At 54.7% G+C, this 17,285-nt stretch overlaps 3 protein-coding genes across 3 annotated transcripts; 2 read left to right on the plus strand and 1 right to left on the minus strand.

Annotated features, from left to right (window-relative positions):
• The first annotated feature begins 52 nt into the window (after positions 1–52).
• PTCD1 (pentatricopeptide repeat domain 1) lies at positions 53–4,738 on the plus strand. The gene is made up of 8 exons (XM_051632196.1): positions 53–455; positions 704–844; positions 1,038–1,256; positions 1,895–1,996; positions 2,803–3,555; positions 3,781–3,897; positions 4,017–4,199; positions 4,423–4,738. Exons 1-8 carry the CDS (start codon positions 78–80, stop codon positions 4,597–4,599), a joined length of 2,070 nt encoding a protein of 689 aa, XP_051488156.1. The 5' UTR covers positions 53–77; the 3' UTR covers positions 4,600–4,738.
• A 447-nt stretch (positions 4,739–5,185) lies between these two features.
• On the minus strand, positions 5,186–7,725 carry BUD31 (BUD31 homolog). Its single transcript, XM_051632198.1, has 5 exons — positions 7,644–7,725; positions 6,622–6,785; positions 6,146–6,268; positions 5,781–5,947; positions 5,186–5,471 (listed from the first exon to the last, which is right to left on the minus strand). The coding sequence occupies exons 2-5, from the start codon at positions 6,713–6,715 to the stop codon at positions 5,421–5,423; spliced, it is 435 nt and encodes a 144-aa protein (XP_051488158.1). The 5' UTR covers positions 6,716–6,785; positions 7,644–7,725; the 3' UTR covers positions 5,186–5,420.
• Positions 7,726–7,949: 224 nt separating this feature from the next.
• On the plus strand, positions 7,950–16,946 carry PDAP1 (PDGFA associated protein 1). The gene is made up of 6 exons (XM_051632528.1): positions 7,950–8,027; positions 11,399–11,490; positions 13,595–13,702; positions 14,093–14,214; positions 14,998–15,149; positions 16,101–16,946. The coding sequence occupies exons 1-6, from the start codon at positions 8,015–8,017 to the stop codon at positions 16,157–16,159; spliced, it is 546 nt and encodes a 181-aa protein (XP_051488488.1). The 5' UTR covers positions 7,950–8,014; the 3' UTR covers positions 16,160–16,946.
• The last annotated feature ends 339 nt before the right edge of the window (positions 16,947–17,285 follow it).

The raw sequence follows: 17,285 nt of genomic DNA on the forward strand, positions 1-17,285 counted from the left end.
ACCCCGCGCCGCTCCCGCCCTTTCCGCCCGCGCATGCGCAGCGCCCCGGGGCAGGGCAGGAGCGGGGCGGCCCCGCCATGAGGGCAGCGCGGAGCCTCCTGCCCCGCGGGCTGCGCTGCCTGCGGGTCCCCCCCGCGCCCCGGGCACCCCCCGCGCCCCGCAGGCCGCTCTGCGCCTCCCGTGAGCTGCCCGGTACTGGCCCGAGACACAGAGAGGCTGGCAGCAGCGCTGGAGCTGTTAGGGAGGAGGAGGAGGATGATGAAGGCGTGGAGTTCGGGACGCTGTCCGATAGGTTTTCTTCCAGAAAATATTATCACAAAACCACGTCGTACTTTCAGAATTTAAAGCTTCAAGAAGGAGGAGAAGAAGCACCAGAAGGAAAGCCCCGGCGCCGCCCCCGGAACACCCCGCACTGGTACTTCCTGCGGTGCAGGGCCCTCCTCAGGGAGGACAAGGTCTGTCCCGGGGCTGCCTTTGCTCGGGGCTTCACAGCTCGGATGGAAGGAGGCAGCTCTGGCCCATGCAGATGTATCTGCAAAGGGATTTTGCTTCGAATGTTTACAGAAAGATGCAAAATAGGAACGTATGAGGAATCCCTTGCTCTGTAGGGCTTCAGCACACCCCGCCCCCAGCTGTGTGTGTTAATTTGCATTGTGCTCAGTTTTCTTGCTGCCTCATGGTGGATTTTTCGTCTTCCCTGCAGCTGGCAGAGGCTCTGGAGCTGTTTGAGGTGCAGATGCTGAAGGAAGAGCGTGTGCAGCCAGAAGAAAGCAACTACACTGTCCTGATAGGTGGCTGTGGCCGGGCTGGCTACGTCAAGAAAGCTTTCAGGCTGTACAATGATGTAGGTTGATCTCTCCTCTCTCAAACCTTCATGACATTTTCAAGGCTAAAGCTGTTTAAAGCTTACTTGGCCTCCCAGATGCTTTTGATTCAGTGCTTGCACCCTCTTCGCTTCAAACTCCTCACAACACGTTGTGGGATTTTAAAAGCCCTTTCCTAAATAGCCAGTTCCAGTTCTTCTTTTCTCCCCTCAGATGAAAAAACGAGGCTTGGTCCCCACCGAGGCCACCTACACGGCCCTGTTCAACGCCTGTGCCGAGTCCCCGTGGAAGGAGTCGGGGCTGCAGGGCGCCCTCAGGCTGCGGCAGCAGCTGCAGAGCAAGAACCAGGAGCTGAACCTCATCACCTACCACGCTCTGCTGAAGGTCTGTGCCCTCTGCTCCGACCTCAGGATGTGCTTTGATGTGCTGAAGGTAAAGACCCGATTTCTTTGTGAGCAATGGCAGGAGTTGGGGAAGTGGCAGGAAGCTGAATCGGGAGGTTTGGGTTGGGTATCAGGGAAAGGTTTTTCACCCAGAGGGTGGTTGAGCACTGGAACAAGCTCCCCAGGGCAGTGATCACAGCACCAAGCCTGCCTGAGTTCAAGAAGCATTTGGATGATGCTCACAGGCACATGGTGTGATTCTTGGGTGCCCTACACAGGGGCAGGAGTTGGACTCCATGATCCTGTTGGGCCCCTTCCAACACAGCATGTTCTGTGATTCTATGATTTTCTTCTCTCAGGTGTGTTCCACGGGGTTCACCACTCCTCTGTCTGTCTCCATCCCTCATTTTGACAGCCTGTAGATCTAGTTCCTTTGGGACCTCTCACTGCAGCTTTTCTCACAAGGGCCACTCTGGGAGCAGCTAAAAATATTGCTGCTCCTGCCCCCAAATTCCCTGTAGATCCTGTAGGGGAGAATCCAGGACCTGCAGAGGCATTTTGGGGCTCCTGAAGCAATTGCTGGGATTTCACCCTACGACTTGCTGCTACTGTAGAAGACAACAGCTGTATTTGAGCTTCACAGCCAGCTGCCAACTGGGAAGTTTAATGCACTCTCTGCTCTTTCAGGAAATTGTGCAGAAGGGCCATGTTCCCACAGTGGAGACCTTCAGCTTCCTCCTCATGAGCTGCATAAAGGACAGAGACTCTGGCTTCCGACACGCCTTGCAGGTTTGTCTGCATGTTCTGAGCAGGGAGAGAAAAGGGCTCCTGTGTGGTAACTCAGCACTTGAGCACCTGGGAGACAGCAGGTTACTCAGAGCTGATGGAACAGAAGTTCTGTGAACTTGACATCCATCAGAACATCTTGTACCCTCCCAAACCTCCCTGATCTGTGCTAGTTTGAGGCAGCTGCTTGTTGTCCAGTGGCATCTCACCTCCTTGTGCTGTGAACTTGCTCCTTTTCTGCCTAAGTCACCGAAGAATAACCTGGAGCTCCTGGAGAAAGTCCAGAGGAGGCCATGAAGATGATTGCAGGGTGGGAGCACCTCTCCTATAAAGATAAGCTGAGAGAGTTGGGGTGTTCAGCCTGGAGAAGAGAAGCTCCAGGGAGACCTTAGAGCACCTTCCAGTGCCTGAAGGGGCTCCAGGAAAGCTGGGGAGGGAGTGTTTACAAGGGCTTGGAGTAAGAGGACAAAGGGAAATGGATTGAAGCTGGAAGAGGGGAGATTTAGGTGAGACATTAGGAAGAAATTTGTAGTGTGAGGGTGGCAAGACCCTGGCCCAGGCTGCCCAGAGAAGCTGTGGCTGCCCCATCCCTGGCAGTGTTGAAGGGCAGGTTGGATGGGGCTTGGAGCAGCCTGGGCTGGTGGGAGGTGTCCCTGCCCATGCAGGGGGGTTGGAAATAGATTATCTTTAAGGTCCCTTCCAACCCAAACCAGTCTGGGATTCTATAATAACAGGGCAGGTAGATACAGTCCGAAATGCTCCTGTTATTTAAGGTCACCCACACCTGGTGTTCATCTTCCTCTCCTCAGGTCTGGAAACAAATGACCACGCTAGGGATAAGGGCTGACAGCCACATCTACAACCTGATGCTTCGTGCTGCCAGGGACTGCGGGGTGGGGGATCCGGCCGTGGCGTCCCAGCTCCTGCTCACACCCACCCAGCAGCACCCACCTCAGCTCGGGCTGCCACCCAGGAGGCAGAAGGGGAAAAGTCAGAAGAAGAAGGGAGCGGAGAGCACAGCTGCTGTCCAGCTGGATGTGGAAGCTATGGAAAAGCAGTTATTTCTGGAGAGTTCGGTGCAGCCTGAGGAACTGATCCAGCAACAAAACAAAGATGTGAATTGGGCCAAGGCAGAACCAGCTGCTCTGGACAACCCCAGCACAGCTCCCAGCAGAATGGGAGCATTGGTGAGGAGAGGCTGGAATGAAATGGAGCAGGAACAAGCATGCCTCAGCCAGGAGCACCATTTCTGCAAGCTGCCCAACCTCCTGGATTCTGGGATGCCCAACGCAGCTGTGGTTTCCCTGGGGACAGTGGCCAGGCCATCTGACAGACTGGCTTTGATGGGGGACGTGGAAGGCTTCCTGAGGAGAATGAAAGAGGACAATGCAGAACCCAACATTAAAACATTCACGTTGCTGGCTGAGCTGGTAGAGCCCCAGAGCCCCTCTGAGTCCTCTTTGCTGGCACGCCTGGATAAGCATAAAGTGAATGTAGATGTGACCTTCTTTAACACTTTAATAAGGAAGAAGAGTAAACAAGGAGATCTGGAAGGAGCAAAGGTGAGGAAAAACACAGAACCACCCTGTTACCTCCTTTTCTCAGGCCTCGTGTTGGCTGTGAGACCCATTTCTCTATCCACAGTAGAAACTGGGAACCTCACACTGGTTTCCACAAGACCAGGTTGATTTCTGAGTCGTTCTGGATTCTGTTTCAGCTCCTCCAGCTCTCCCTGGAAAGCTGCAAGGAGACACGTTCCAAGTGGATCCAACACTTGTGTCTTGCAGAGCTTGCTGCCAGCTCTGGTGAAGAGGGGACTGTCACCCAACCTCCAGACCTTCTGTAGCTTGGCCATCGCCTGCCACCAGGAGGAGGACGGGCTGCAGTTGCTGGCGGATCTGAAGGTAAGGAGCTCTGCAGGGTTGGGTCTGAGCTGCAGGAAGAGCAAAGTGAAGCCCTTTTGAAAAGCCCTGCTGAGGTTTCTGTGTTCTCACGGCAAACTCCTGGTGCTGGTTGGTTCCAGAGGTCTGGAGTTACTCCCAACAAGTACATCTACAGCAGCCTGATCGCCGGCGCTGTCCGGCAGCTGGATTACCGCTACCTGATCCAGATCCTGAGGGACATGAGGAGCAACCAGGTGCCTCCCAACGAAGTTATCATCCGCCAGCTGGAGTTTGCAGCACAGTACCCTCCCAAATTTGACAGGGTGAGTAGCTACACCTGGTCGAGTGTGAGGGCATCCTGAAGGACAGCAGCAGTGAGGGGAAGGGTGGCCACCTGCCTAGGCCTTTTTCCTGAGGGCTTCTCTGATCCAGCCGAGTGATTCTGAGCTGATTCTTTAGTTGCAGCTTGTAGCTGTCGTGTGCTGGTACTGAAGTGAGGTCTCTTCTAACAGAAAACTTGGGCTTTCTTTGGATTTGTGTTTGCAGTACAAGTCAAAGAACTCATACCTGGAGAAAATCGATGGTTTCCGTGGCTACTACTACCGGTGGTTGAAAGTGATGGCAGGAGAGGAGACCCCCCATCCCTGGGCAAAGTACAGAACAGCAAAAGGTGGGGCAGGTGACAAGGGGGACGAGGCTGAGCAAGAGCAGAAGGAGCTGTGAGGACACTGAAGTTCTGCATCTCCCCTGTGCTGGAAGAACTTGGAACTTGCTCCTTTAAACTGCCTTATAGTAAAGCTGCTTTGTATTTCAATGATTTCTGGTGGTAGCTACATAATAAAATATTTATCCTTTAAGGAAATACATTTCCAGGGGATTTCTGTAAACTGCAGAGGATTGGGCAGGCTGTGGTTGAACAACCCCTGGGTTAAACAAGGGAGAAGTAAATCAGATCTGATGGTGGTTTAGCTCAATGCTGGTTTGTCTCTTTCCTTGTTCTATCTGGACACTTCAGTGTGACTGGTCAGTCCCTATGGACTGCTGGCATTCCAGAATGGATCTGCATGCCAATTCCGGGTTACAAACCATAGCAGAGAGCTCTGGTGACACTTAGCTCCCTGCTACACAAGATCAGGGAAGAGATTAAATCAGACTGGATGTTTGAGAACTCATTTTCTTTCCACACAGCTTTTTAAATTCAGTTTGTTGAGAAAGAGGGGTAAGAGCTGCTGAAAAACAACCTCCCAGTAAACAGAGCAACCTCCAACCTCCCAAAGAACATCCCACAGGAGAAGGGGGCATGGACATGTTTTCCCAGAGGATAGCACCACTCCCTCAGGAGGGCAGAGTTTATTTTAAAATAAATGGCTACACAAAAGCTACTCCAACCCCCCCTCCACTGTACACACAATCCCAATGAATACACTGCTGGTTTAATTGCAGCACAGAAAGACCTGATCCCAGAGGGGGTGGCTGGAAGGGCAGGAAGAGTCCGTTGGGCAGGAGATCCCTCAGGATTCACAAAGCGGGGGGGCCCAGCAGCTTCAGCCCGAGCAGCCTCGGCATCCACAGTGTGTGCACTCAATGATCCTCCCCTGGAAAGAGAGGCAGGAGGAGGGGACCTCAGAGCCACCCTGTGGGGAGCAGGGAGCAGCACCCACCAGGCCTCCAGCTCTGGGGGAGGGGTCTACTGTCTTGTTTTCTTTGGGTTCTAACAACTTCAAACAACTGCATGCCAAAGCCAACTAGGTTTATAGCCAACTCGATACCAACTAGAGCAGCCAAGACACAAAATGTCAGAACTGGGGAAATGACCCAAAAAGCACAGCACCAGCTGCTCTGCTGACCTGGGAGGAGCTGGACCATGTCCAGACACACAGAGGAAGGCAGTGACAGCCCCTTACCACTTCCAGCTTGCTCTTGGGGACCCTGCAGATGCAGTTGGTGCCAAAGTTGGTGTCCCGTGTCTGGATGCAGCGCAGGCAGCAGAGGTTCTCGTAGCCCTGCTTCTTCCACTTGGCAATCAGGTTCTTGTCAGCATATCCTTCCTTGATGCAGTACTCATAGAGCTCTGGAGAAGAGCAGACACACCAGGAGACTCATGTCAGGAGTTACTGGCTGTAGTAACTAGCAGCTGAAGCCAAGCAGCCAACAGTCCCTCTCCCACCACTCTCCCTCCCCACCAAGGTGCAGTCCAGGCACACCACAGGACAACATCTCCCTCCCTTCTTTGTTCCCCTGCCTTGGATAAAGTGTTTGTGCCCCTCACCTCTGCTGATGGCTTTTCTTTTATAGAAGAGATCAAAGATGTAACGTGTTTTCTGGTGATGAATCCTGAAGATGGGCCAGAGGGATTCCACCTTCCTCTTCCCTTCGTGTGGCTCCGTCTCCGCTGGAACACAAACACCAGCTTTCACCTCCCCAGCTTATTTCCTTAGTCACTTAGAGATAAGACCAAACTTAATGGGAAAAGATTCAAAGGAAAAGGACCTGCTCTGGAACAGCTCCTTTAGGGAAGGAAAACAGGAAGAGAAAGAGATGGGGGATGATGTGATCCAGGCTGGGATGGAAGGTGACCTCATGACTCGTCAGACCAGAGCGACAGCACGGACGGGAAGGGCCGGTGTGTCCGTGCACCAGAACGAGCTCCAGGCCTGGCCCTGGAGGGCCCTGAACTGTTCACCAAGCTGAGGGGTTGCTGGTGTCAGGGCCACGTCCCTACAGACACCCAGCTCTGCTGCTCACCTTCTCTCATCTTCTGATCCAGCTCGTCCAGCGTCGGCTCGATCAGCTCCCAGCCATCCGGGGGAGGCTTCCGGCTCCGCTTCACCTTGGGCATCCCGCTGGAAACCAGGCAGGGCAGGGGCTTGTCTGAGCTCAGGGATGTGGGGGCTTCAGTCCTCACAACTCTGGGAAGAAAACAAAAGAGTTAAAGACATTTATCTGAATTTTTCTGTGCCCCTTTGGTTGGAAGGGGCCTTAAAGATCATCTAGATCCAAGCCCCCTGCATAGGCAGGGACACCTCCCACCAGCCCAGGCTGCTCCAAGCCCCATCCAACCTGCCCTTCAACACTGCCAGGGATGGGGCAGCCACAGCTTCTCTGGGGAACCTGTTCAGTTTAAAGCCATTTCCCCTCATCCACTCACTCCCTGCCCTTGTCCCAACCCCCTCCCCAGCTTTCCTGGAGCCCCTTCAGGCCCTGGAAGGTGCTCTCAGGTCTCCCTGGAGCCTTCTCTTCTCCAGGCTGAACACCCCAGCTCTCCCAGCCTGTCTGCAGAGCAGAGCTGCCCCGGCCTCTGAGCATCTCCGGGGCCTGCTCTGGACTTGCTCCAAGAGCTCCATGTCCTTCTTGTGTTGAGAAATCCAGAACTGGCCATAGCACTGCAAGGGCGAGGGCGAGAGGAACAGAGGGGGGGAAACCCCCTCCTTCAACCCGCTGGTCACGCTTTTGATGCACTTTTCACTTCAATGATAGAAAACGAGCTCGTGACGGAGGCAGAGCACCGCCCCACGCGGCCCCGGGACGCGGCTGCACCCGCTTCACCACAATAAATCGTTATTTCTCCTCAGCAAAGCGAAACGACCGCCGGCCCGGCCCGGCCCGGCCCGGCCTGCCCCGAGGCAGCCGCTTCCTCCCACTCCTGCAGAAAAACCGGGCGACGCCGCCGAGGCCGCCCAGCCCCGCCAGCCCCGGGGCTCAGCACAGGCTACCGGCGGAGCAGGAGGGACCCGGGCCCCTCCCGGGCCCCGCTCCCCTCCCCTCACCTCCCGGGCCGCTCCCGCCGCCGCCGCCGCCGCCGCTTCCGGCCCCCGCGGGTCCTCCCGCCCGGCACTTCCGCCCCTCCGGGGTGCCCGCCGCACTGCCTGAAGAAAAATCCTCCCACCCTTCTCGGCCAGAAAAGAGCCAAGAGCGCGTCCCCCCGGGAGGAAACCGGCCCCGCTCTGCGCTGCGCTGCGGGGCACCGGGAGAGACACCGGGCGGGGCACCGGGAGAGGCACCGGCAGCGCTGGGGCAGCCCCGCGGGGCCTGGCGGGCCCCAGGGCCGCGCGGCGCGCGCGGGGGCGGGGCGGCTTCCGGTTCCGGGTCGGCGCTGGGGCCGGGGGGCCGCGCTGCTGCTGCCGCCATCGCCGCCGCGATGCCCAAAGGAGGTGGGGACGGGACGGGACGGGACGGGACGGGACGGGACGGGACGGGACGGGACGGGACGGGACGGGACGGGACGGGGGCTCGTCCCCGCTAGGGGAGGCGGGGGGCGCTGAGCGGGGAAGCCCCCCCAGGCCGCGGCAGGGCCTGTGTCCCCCTCCGGGCGGGGGCGCTGGGGGGGCTGCGGCGCCGCCCGCACCTTCCGCCGCGGCGGGCGGGGGGCGGGGGGCGGGGCTCGTTTCCCGCCATCGCACCCGCAGGGAAGGCCCCTTCCCCCCGGCCCGGGGGGCTCTGGGGGGGATGCCTCCCCCTGCTCGGCCGCGGAGGGTTTGGCAGCCGGGCCTCCCGCCGCATCCCCCGCGGCCGCGGGTGGGCTCTGAGGGAGGGTCCCGGTTTCTCCCCCCAGCCCAGGCACGGAGGGAGCCTTCCCCCCCGCCCCCGCAGATCGCAAACTCCCGTTGGGTGCCCCCCCAGCAGGTGCCGCGGGATCGCAGCAGCCCCTGGGGGTGTCGGGGCCCTCCCGTGGGCCCCGTGTGCTCCCCGCCGGGCTGGAAGCTGCAGCCGGTTCCCGCGGGGCAGACGGGGATGGCAGCTACAGCGGGGGGCATCCCGGGGCCGGGCAGGCCGACGACCTTCCCCACCGGCGGCTCAGCGGGGGAACCGGGCTGGGTACGGAGAGTCCGGGCGACTGGGCAGAGGGTCCGGCCGGGGGGGCGGGACCCGGGGCTTGTTCCTCGCGCTCCGGGGGCTCCAGACGCGGCTTTTTTCATGTGGTTCCGGCAGCTCCGCATCTGGGCGTTAGGGAGCAGGCACCGACTTGCTGGGGTGATTAAGGAGGGACTGTCAGGGCTGAGCTGGATCCACCCAGAACCTTCTCCAGATCCACCATCTGCATAATTGGCTCCTGTGCCAGCGTCGGTGAAACCCCAGTCACAGAGTTTAATGTAAACCAAGCCTCACCACTCATCTTCCTGTGGTTTCCTCCAGTTGATTCCAGCAGCATTTCCCAAGCTTTAGTTCCAAATCTGCTTCTCTCTCGATTTCCTCTAGGGACACGTGGTTGTGTGTCCCTTCCCCGGGGGCTGCAGGCAAGGCTGAAGCTTCCCCCTGGTGTTTGTGAGGACAAAGAGCTGTGCTGGGTTATGACCCCAAAACTCAAGAGAGTTTCCTGCTCTGGGTTTCCTTGTACAGTTTAAAACGTTTGGGTTACATGTTTGTTTCCAACCTTTTGCTCCTTGGATCTTTGCCCATCCCCCAGGTCAGTCAGAGCTGTTCTCTTATGGGGTGGTCTTTTGCACTCACTGCTTGATCTCAAGTGGAGGTGTTATCCAGCCATGAATAAATGTGGTTACAGCACTAGTTTTGATGATTTTCTTCCTTTTTGAATACTTTGATTCAAAGAGAATAAGGATTCCTTCCATATCCTTCTGTTCTCATAGAATCACAGAATCCCAGACTGGTTTGGGTTGGAAGGGACCTTCAAGACCATCCAGTTCCAACCCCCCTGCATGGGCAGGGACACCTCCCACCAGCCCAGGTTGCTCCAAGCCCCATCCAACCTGCCCTTGGGCACTTTTTTTATTTCAATCCCTGAAGTTTCCTGCTGGCAGCTGAAGGCTGGTGGGTTTGGACACGTGTTTTGCTGCCTGGGGCAGCAGCTTGTCCTGCTGGGGAGACCTGCAGGTCTTCCAGTCTGTGAAGGGCTCCAAGAAGAGGACAAGGAGCCTTATCCCTCTTTCACAGCTGGGAAACTGAGGCAGGGAGCTGCTGTGAGTGGCACAGCCTGAAGCAGGGGGTTGGTGGCAGATGTGGGAGCAGGTCCCTGCCTGTCTGATCTCCTGTGCAGAGCAGAGCCCCAGCCCTGCTGAGCTCCCCCCAGGGTTGTTGGGGCTTCACGCAGGGTTTCCTGGTGTTAGGTCACGGGTCAGGGATGTTCTCCTTGTTCCTCTGGAGTGATGTCATGTGCTGGGCAGGGAGGTGATGGCTGGAGAGCTGCCAGGCTGGTCTGGTTCCCAGAGGGTGTCAGTGTTGCCCCGTGGGATGGTTGGGAGCAGCCAAACAGGATCTGGGACCTGGGAGCTTCCCTGGCCCAGTACGGAGGGAAGGAGCCAGGCTCTGCCCCACCTGAGGCAAACATCCCAGGGGTCTCTGGAAGGCTTTGCAGAGGGCTTGGTGAGGTAATTTATTCCACAGCTCAGCTTCTGCTGAGCTAAACCCTGAGAGTTTGTCTCTGCTGCGCCGGGAGGGCTGCTCGGGAGCAGCTGAGATTCCAGAGCCCCAGAGCTCCTGTCCCTCCCTCCTGTCCCTCCCCACGGAGACCTGCCCCACATCCTGCACAGCCCCGAGGCAGGAGGGACCATCCCCTCAGCCCCCCACCCTAAAGGTTCCATTGTCCTCAGCAGGTGAGGTGGGGAGGGTGGGAGGATTCCCTGCTCCTCCCCTGGGACTCACCTGCTGCTCCCTCACCTGGGCTCTTTGCTTCTGACTCCATCCTGTGCAGCCTCTCCCTTGATCTCCACAGCCCAAGGCTGGAGCCCCACTGCTCAGCTTGCTTTCCAGAGTTCTCTGAGCTGGAAGGACAGAGCAGTCTCTTGCAGGAGTCATTCATGACTTCAGCAGTTCATTCATCACCAGAATTTTGCAGATCTTCCCCAGGCAGCCCAGCCAGTGAAGCTGAGTCTCCTCTTCCCAGTTCCTAGAACTTGCTTTGATTTTTCCTTGTAAAGCAGTGAAACATGGAGGCTCCTTTTCATAGTTCTTTAGCTCTATTATAATTCACAAAGCTTTTGTGCAGTTATCTTCCTGTTTTCTCCTGGCACAGCCTTGGCCTCGGGGAGGGGATAAGGAGACAAGCTCCCCGGAGACCATGGGTGCCACAGGAGCAGGAAGCATGGAGAGCAGCCTTGGGACTGAGCACCCCATGCCAGCCTGGGAAGGGGGTGGGAGAGGCAGGGGTGGGCAGGGAAGGGTGGTGGCACCCAGAGCTGAGGGACACTTGGAAGCTCATTGCCTGACACTGGGTGTCCCAGCTCTGCTGTGGGTGAGGGATGGGGACACCCACCTTGGGCAACACCTCCCTGGCTCCCTCTCTGCAGGACAAGCCTTGGTGCTGATGTCTCCAAAACCAGACCACAGGGGAAAAAAGAACTGATTCCCCAAGTATCTTAAATATGGATCAATAATCCCAGTTCTCACCCAAAACTCCTGGAGTGTTTCACTGAGTTCAGTGTGTCCTTCTTTCATTGTTTGGATTCTAGCAGAGGAGCTTTTTTGGTTTGTCCCATCTGCACCAAAAATCCAGAGAGAGTGCAGGAGGAGCAGACCTTTCCAGAAGCTCAGCCCTGAACCATTTATTGATTGTATTTGTTTTGTACAGGTAGAAAAGGAGGCCACAAAGGCCGGGCAAGACAGTACACAAGTCCTGAGGAGATTGATGCCCAGCTCCAAGCAGAAAAGCAGAAGGCAAGGGTAGGTGTTTGCCTTTGTTCTGTGCTTGTTGTGCTCAGTCCTGGCTTGTGCAACGTGCTTAACCTGCAGCCCCTGAGAAGTGTGGCTCAGTCAAGGGCTGCAGGTCATTCTGTCAGTGATCACAAGGTGGGTTCTGAATATCTCTGTCTGGGGAGCCTGCAGGGTGGGATCCAGTCTGGTTCCACACAGAGGTGAGGGCAGGTAGACCACCCTGTTCACACTGTGCAGATTAAAGGACAAGGAAGATGGTTACACAGCAGCCCCAGACATCTTTTCCCTCCCATGTTTCATTGTTCTGGTCTCCAGTGCCAGCTGATGGTTTTTCACTCGTGCTGTGCAGCTTGGCTGGGGAGGAGGGGGGTTCATATCTTGACATCTTACTCTAGGTTGAAGGTATCATATTTGCCCTCTTTAGACTTAAAAGACTAAAAAAATCCTTTGACTCCTTCCTGTGCACATGATTTTCTTCATAGAATCCCAGACTGGTTTGGGTTGGAAGGGACCTTAAAGACCACCCAGTTCCAGCCCCCTGCATGGGCAGGGACACCTCCCAGCAGCCCAGGCTGCTCCAAGCCCCATCCAACCTGCCCTTCAACACTGCCAGGGATGGGGCAGCCACAGCTTCTCTGGGCAACCTGTTCCAGTGAACCTGTTCTTGTTTGCCTGTGACTTGCAGGGAGAGATAACAGTTTTCTGGCATGAGGCCTTTTTTGGGTGTGTTTCTGTGCCACAGCACAGGATTGCAACAGCTCCCCAGCATTCCTCAACTACCTAGCTGGGATTATAGGAGACATGACTGCTTTTTTAAATCCTCACTCTCTGGATTCCCACATTCCCAGCTGCAGTGCCCCTCTCACTGCTGTTCTCTGGGAATTCCTGCACGTGTTGCCTAAGCCTGAAGAGACAGTTCCAGCTGGAGCTCAGAGCACTGACTGCAGCAGGATAATTCTACCCATATAGGAAACACTGATTAATACCTCCTGGAAGAAGATCACACTCTCAAGGAGTTCTGAGCCACGTTGTTGACTCCTTTTCAATGTCTTGAGCAGCTGTTGCTCAGGACAGTTGTGTGCTGTGCTGCTTGGCCACATATTCCAACTTTGTGTTGGATTTCTTCTTCCCAAATAGAACTCCTCTTGGTTTGTTTTCTGATTCCACCTTCTTGGTTTCATGCCATCTTTCCAAATTCTGGAGGCACTTAGGGGCTGATCCTCTTTTCCAAAAGGATTCCAGCTCCTACCAGTGTGATGTGATTCATGAAGTTTGAAGTTATTAGACACGTCCGAGTTATTCCAGCTGGAAATGGAACAGAACACAGGGGACCCCACTGGAAAAGTCTGCCTTGTTTCAAAACAACCCAGAGAATTGCTCTTTGGGAAAGGATTCCTTCCTTTTCTGGTGTGATAACCCATAGAGTGACTGTTACATCTAACACTTTCATTAGGGAAAGCTTAAAAAAAGCCAAATAACAAAATTACTCCTCTTAGTGCCTGTAGCTCATCCCCTTTGCCACTGGCTCTGGTGAGGGGTGTTTGGCAGTGGCAAAGCCAAGCCTTCCACACCCAGCTTGGTCCTCCTGATCTTACCTTCTCATGATTTACAAATGAGTTCCTGGATTCTGACTGGTAGAACCTGGGCTGGGAAGACCATAATTCCTTGGATAAGGTTCTGGTTGGTGGTTGTCAGTTGGCTTTTCTCTATGTTTTTATCTAGCTCTCAGATAGGATCCAACTCTGCACTACATGGGTGTAGTTTCCAGTCCCTGAGATACTGTGCACCAGAAACCCAAGACAAAAAGTCTCCTGGAGATCTTTCCTTTGGGGATAACAAAGTGCCTTGTCTGTCTTTGGCAGTGGTTTTCCTGGCCTGTGGCACAGAGAGAGCAGTAGAGCTGTTCAGAGGTGATTGCTGGGGCAGGTAGTGCACACTTAGGTGTTGAGAACCAGCTGGTTTGTAACAGCCAGGAAGCCCTGGTGACACAAGGGTCACATCAGGGACACCAGCTCTCCCTGTCCTCCCTCCAAAACAATCCCATTTACAAGTCACTGCTGGATTTGGGATTTTTACTGACACACATTTTCCCTAATTCCCTGTGACTTTGTAGGAAGAAGAGGAGCAAGAAGAAGGAGGTGAAGGAGCAACAGGGGACCCCAAAAAGGAGAAGAAGTCTTTAGATTCAGATGAGAGTGATGAAGATGATGATGATTACCAGGTACTCCTGTTCTCGGGCTACTTAATGCATTTGCACCACCCAGCTTCTCTTGACTCCCAGGTCTCTTTTGAGAGCTGCCTACAGCAAATTTTTAATGGAAGGAGTAATTTTAGAAGCCAAAAGAAACCCCCTTTCCTTTGACTGCATTTTGCAGTGAAAGGAAATTTTCATTCTCAGAATGAAAACTTGTGTATTTGTAGCATTTTTTAAAAAGGCTGAAGAGGCCTGGCGGGGCAGATCTTTGGTCTGGGATGGTTTTGTTGCCTGGTAGTGAAAACCTCTTGGACATTTTGCTCTAGGGGTGTGTTGCAGTGTGTCTGAGGAGCTCTGCTGGAAGATGGGGGTGGGTGTCAGAGGCTTCTGAACCTTTTTCTTCTTCTTGAACCTCAGCAAAAGCGCAAGGGCGTGGAGGGGTTGATAGACATCGAGAATCCCAACCGTGTCATTCAGACAACCAAGAAAGTCACTCAGCTGGACCTGGATGGACCTAAGGAGCTCTCCCGACGAGAGAGGTGAGTCTTCCCTGCTGGAATTTCATCCTGGGAGGTGCTTCCCTGCCCTGTGTGTGTGGGTGTTTTGGGGAAGCCCTTTGAGTGTGTTGCTGTGTAGGGCAGACACTGAACAGCAGCAGATGGTTGGGCAGGACTTGCTGTGGTTCAAAGAGTCTCCTTAACAAACTCCACAGAAGTTGTCTGTCCTCTGGGAGCAGCCATGGCCATCCTGGGGCCAGGCAGCTTGGCTGGGTGCACCGGGAGAGGGAAGTTTGTTTCTGTGATGTGGGTGTAGACCATTCCTTTCCTGAAATTTTGTCCCAAAAGTCAGACCTAACTGAAATCCATTCACCAGGGGCCACCTTGAGGGCCACTTCAGCCTCTACAGGTGTCCAGGTGGCAGGTATTGGTTTCCCAGATTCTAGGGATTGTGGTGAAATTTTTGTCTGAGCAGATGAGTCAGATGAGAACCAAAGTTGAATCTTCTAGTTTCATTTAGCAAGGGAGAGTTCCAGAGTGCAAGATTCTGGGATAAGTTGCTTCAGCAGCAGCTCAGCCCTATGGGGTGAGGCTGAGGAGAACACGTTGCAGTTGCTGTGCAGTCCAGGGCTGATTTGTTTGACCTCATGGTTCAGTGTCCTTTGGCTGAAGGAAGGTGGAAATACCTCTCTCATCACCCCTGTTGAAACCCATAGGTAGAACCTGTGCTTGAAAACTGGTGACAGGGGCCCCCAGCTCTGCCCTCACTGCCTGTGCCTGCCTGCTCTGCTGGGCTCCCTGCTGACTGGTGATTCATTCCAACAGGGAGGAAATAGAGAAACAAAAGGCAAAAGAAAGGTACATGAAGATGCACCTTGCTGGGAAGACAGAGCAGGCCAAGGCAGATCTGGCCCGATTAGCCATCATCCGGAAGCAAAGGGAAGAAGCTGCCAGAAAGAAAGAAGAAGAAAGAAAAGGTTAGAGAGTAATTAATCTTATCCCCTGGCATCTCTCTGCAATGGCTGTGCTGCCATGAGGTGTGGTTTCCCATGTTGCACGTGGTCATCCCTCATCTCCTGAGACTCCCTGGTGTTGCTACAACTCCTCTTGTCAAAACCAGGTTCAGCTGTTTCGTTCTTGCAAAGCTCTTGCTTTATAAAGCTCATCTGAAGAGGGATCAGGGAAGGAGAAGGGAATTGCTTTGTCCTCAGGCCGTTGATATCCTCCCAGTCAGCGCTTGCTCTGATGGGGTTCCGTGAGTTCCCTGTGCTGGGTGGGATTTCTCCTCTTTGCCTGCTGGGGATCCAAACTGCCCAGGGATTAGCCACACTCCTCCCCTGCCTGGACTTTCTCTTCAGCTCGGACAGGTGTGAACCAGAAGGCTGCTGAGCTTGTCTTCTCAGTGGCTTCCACTGAGAAGTTTTTGCAGCAGCGGCAGCAGGGTCGTTAGTGGACACCTGAAGAGAGGCCAAGGATGGAGGGAATGTGCAAGGGGGGCCCCTTCCCCTAATCCAGAGGGGATCTACCAGGGATTGGTGGGGAGGGTCAGATTTTTTCCTGTTTCCTCACTGTATGTGGCTACTGGGATTTCAGTCTCTGGGGCTGTCAAGCCACCACCAATCCCTGATATGTAGATTCACTGAATTGTTTTGATTGGAAAAGACCTCTGAGGTCACCAAGTCCAGCCATTAACCCAGCACTGCCAAGGCCACCACTGAACCATGTCCCTCAGCACCACCACATCTACACGGCTTTTAAGCAGCTCTAGGGATGGTGACTCCACCCTGGGCAGCCTATACTAGGGCCTGACAACCCTTTTGGTGAAGAAATTTTTCCTAACATCCCATCTAAACCTCCCCTGGCTAAATTGAGGCCCTTCCCTCTAGGTCCTGTGAAGTGACAAAACCTCTGTTCTTTCCCTCCCCCAGCAAAAGACGAAGCGGCCATGGCAGGTAAAAGACTGCAGTCACTGTCCCTCAACAAGTAAGCACAGGACATGCCAGAGGAGGAAACACCAGGGAACTGTGCCTGGTGCCTGCCAGGAACTCTGTCCTGTTGCATCCCATCCCTGCCACGTCGGGTGTACTGCCAAGTCACCTCCACCTCCAAGAGACACCGGCGACGTGTTTGTCTTCATCCTGGCACAGATTCCCAGTGGGGTTGGGGCAGCTGCTGCCCTGGGCACAGGGCTGTGCTGAGCAGCCACTCTCTGTAACAGTTTGGAAACCTGAATGTTTTTTTGCTGTTTTTAGGGTTCAGAACTCCTAGGTGGGGGGAGGTGGGGTGGGAGGGGAGATGCTTCACATATTAGATTGCAAGAAAATAGATTGTGGGGTCGTTGTGGGGTGGGGCATGGGGGCTGGGGGGGCTTTGACTTGCTAGTGAGAGCCCAAGGATGCTGTATCCCAGAATCCTGTGGGAATCCCATCATGTTTTGCTGCAGGGTGTTGCAGTATAATCTGGGAGCCTGACTTCATGGACCTGTGAAGTGCTGTTCCTTCCCACTTTCATCCCTCCTTTCTTGCAGCCAGTCTCCCCCTTTTCCCTCCTCTTCATTTTTATTTTGTTTTCCTTCTCCTCATTAGGGATAGTGCCAGTTTTTAATCACATCATCCTTTGTTTAAAGGAAAAAAAACCCAACACATTAATTGTATCAGACCCAGATGGGAAAAAAAAAAAAAAAACAACAACTTGATAAAGTTAAAAAACAAACAAACAAACAACCCAACAACAGAACTTGTATATCTGGCTGATTAAAATGTAAATTATCATAATTGCTCAGTCCTTGTGTGTGTAAGTGAGCACGAGTGGACAGGCTGCTGCTGAGACACGAGGGGCAGTGGCAGCCTGGTGGGGTGGTGGCTTCTGCCCCTGGTGTTTCCATCTTGTTTGTGGTGTGGGATTTGGCTGGAGGTTCAGGAGCTGCAGCAGCAGATGCAGCCTGAGGGCACGAAGCTTTTCCTGCTGCCTCTGATGGACGTTCTTGCACAATCTGGTTACCACAGCGAGAAAACAACCCCCCCGGGCTGCTGTGAACCTGGGCACTGTGTCAGAAGGGCAGTCCCTGGGCTGTCACCCCTGTCACATTCCTGGCTCAGTGCAGGGCTGCTGGA

This window comes from Apus apus, chromosome 14 (genome assembly GCF_020740795.1).
Source record: "Apus apus isolate bApuApu2 chromosome 14, bApuApu2.pri.cur, whole genome shotgun sequence".
In the NCBI taxonomy this organism is placed as follows: domain Eukaryota; kingdom Metazoa; phylum Chordata; class Aves; order Apodiformes; family Apodidae; genus Apus; species Apus apus.

What these genes read in the sequence shown, in the direction of transcription:
- PTCD1 (XM_051632196.1), top strand. Translation starts at nt 78, where the DNA reads ATGAGGGCAGCGCGGAGCCTCCTGCCCCGCGGGCTGCGCTGCCTGCGG. An exon ending in CCCTCCTCAGGGAGGACAAG is followed by an intron (nt 456 to 703) that starts GTCTGTCCCGGG and finishes TCTTCCCTGCAG; the next exon opens with CTGGCAGAGGCTCTGGAGCT. An exon ending in TGTGCTTTGATGTGCTGAAG is followed by an intron (nt 1,257 to 1,894) that starts GTAAAGACCCGA and finishes CTGCTCTTTCAG; the next exon opens with GAAATTGTGCAGAAGGGCCA.
- BUD31 (XM_051632198.1), bottom strand. Translation starts at nt 6,715, where the DNA reads ATGCCCAAGGTGAAGCGGAGCCGGAAGCCTCCCCCGGATGGCTGGGAG. An exon ending in GGATCAGAAGATGAGAGAAG is followed by an intron (nt 6,269 to 6,621) that starts GTGAGCAGCAGA and finishes TTTGTGTTCCAG; the next exon opens with CGGAGACGGAGCCACACGAA. An exon ending in CCAAGAGCAAGCTGGAAGTG is followed by an intron (nt 5,472 to 5,780) that starts GTAAGGGGCTGT and finishes CTCTCTTTCCAG; the next exon opens with GGGAGGATCATTGAGTGCAC.
- PDAP1 (XM_051632528.1), top strand. An exon ending in CAGAAAAGCAGAAGGCAAGG is followed by an intron (nt 11,491 to 13,594) that starts GTAGGTGTTTGC and finishes GTGACTTTGTAG; the next exon opens with GAAGAAGAGGAGCAAGAAGA. An exon ending in AAGATGATGATGATTACCAG is followed by an intron (nt 13,703 to 14,092) that starts GTACTCCTGTTC and finishes CTTGAACCTCAG; the next exon opens with CAAAAGCGCAAGGGCGTGGA.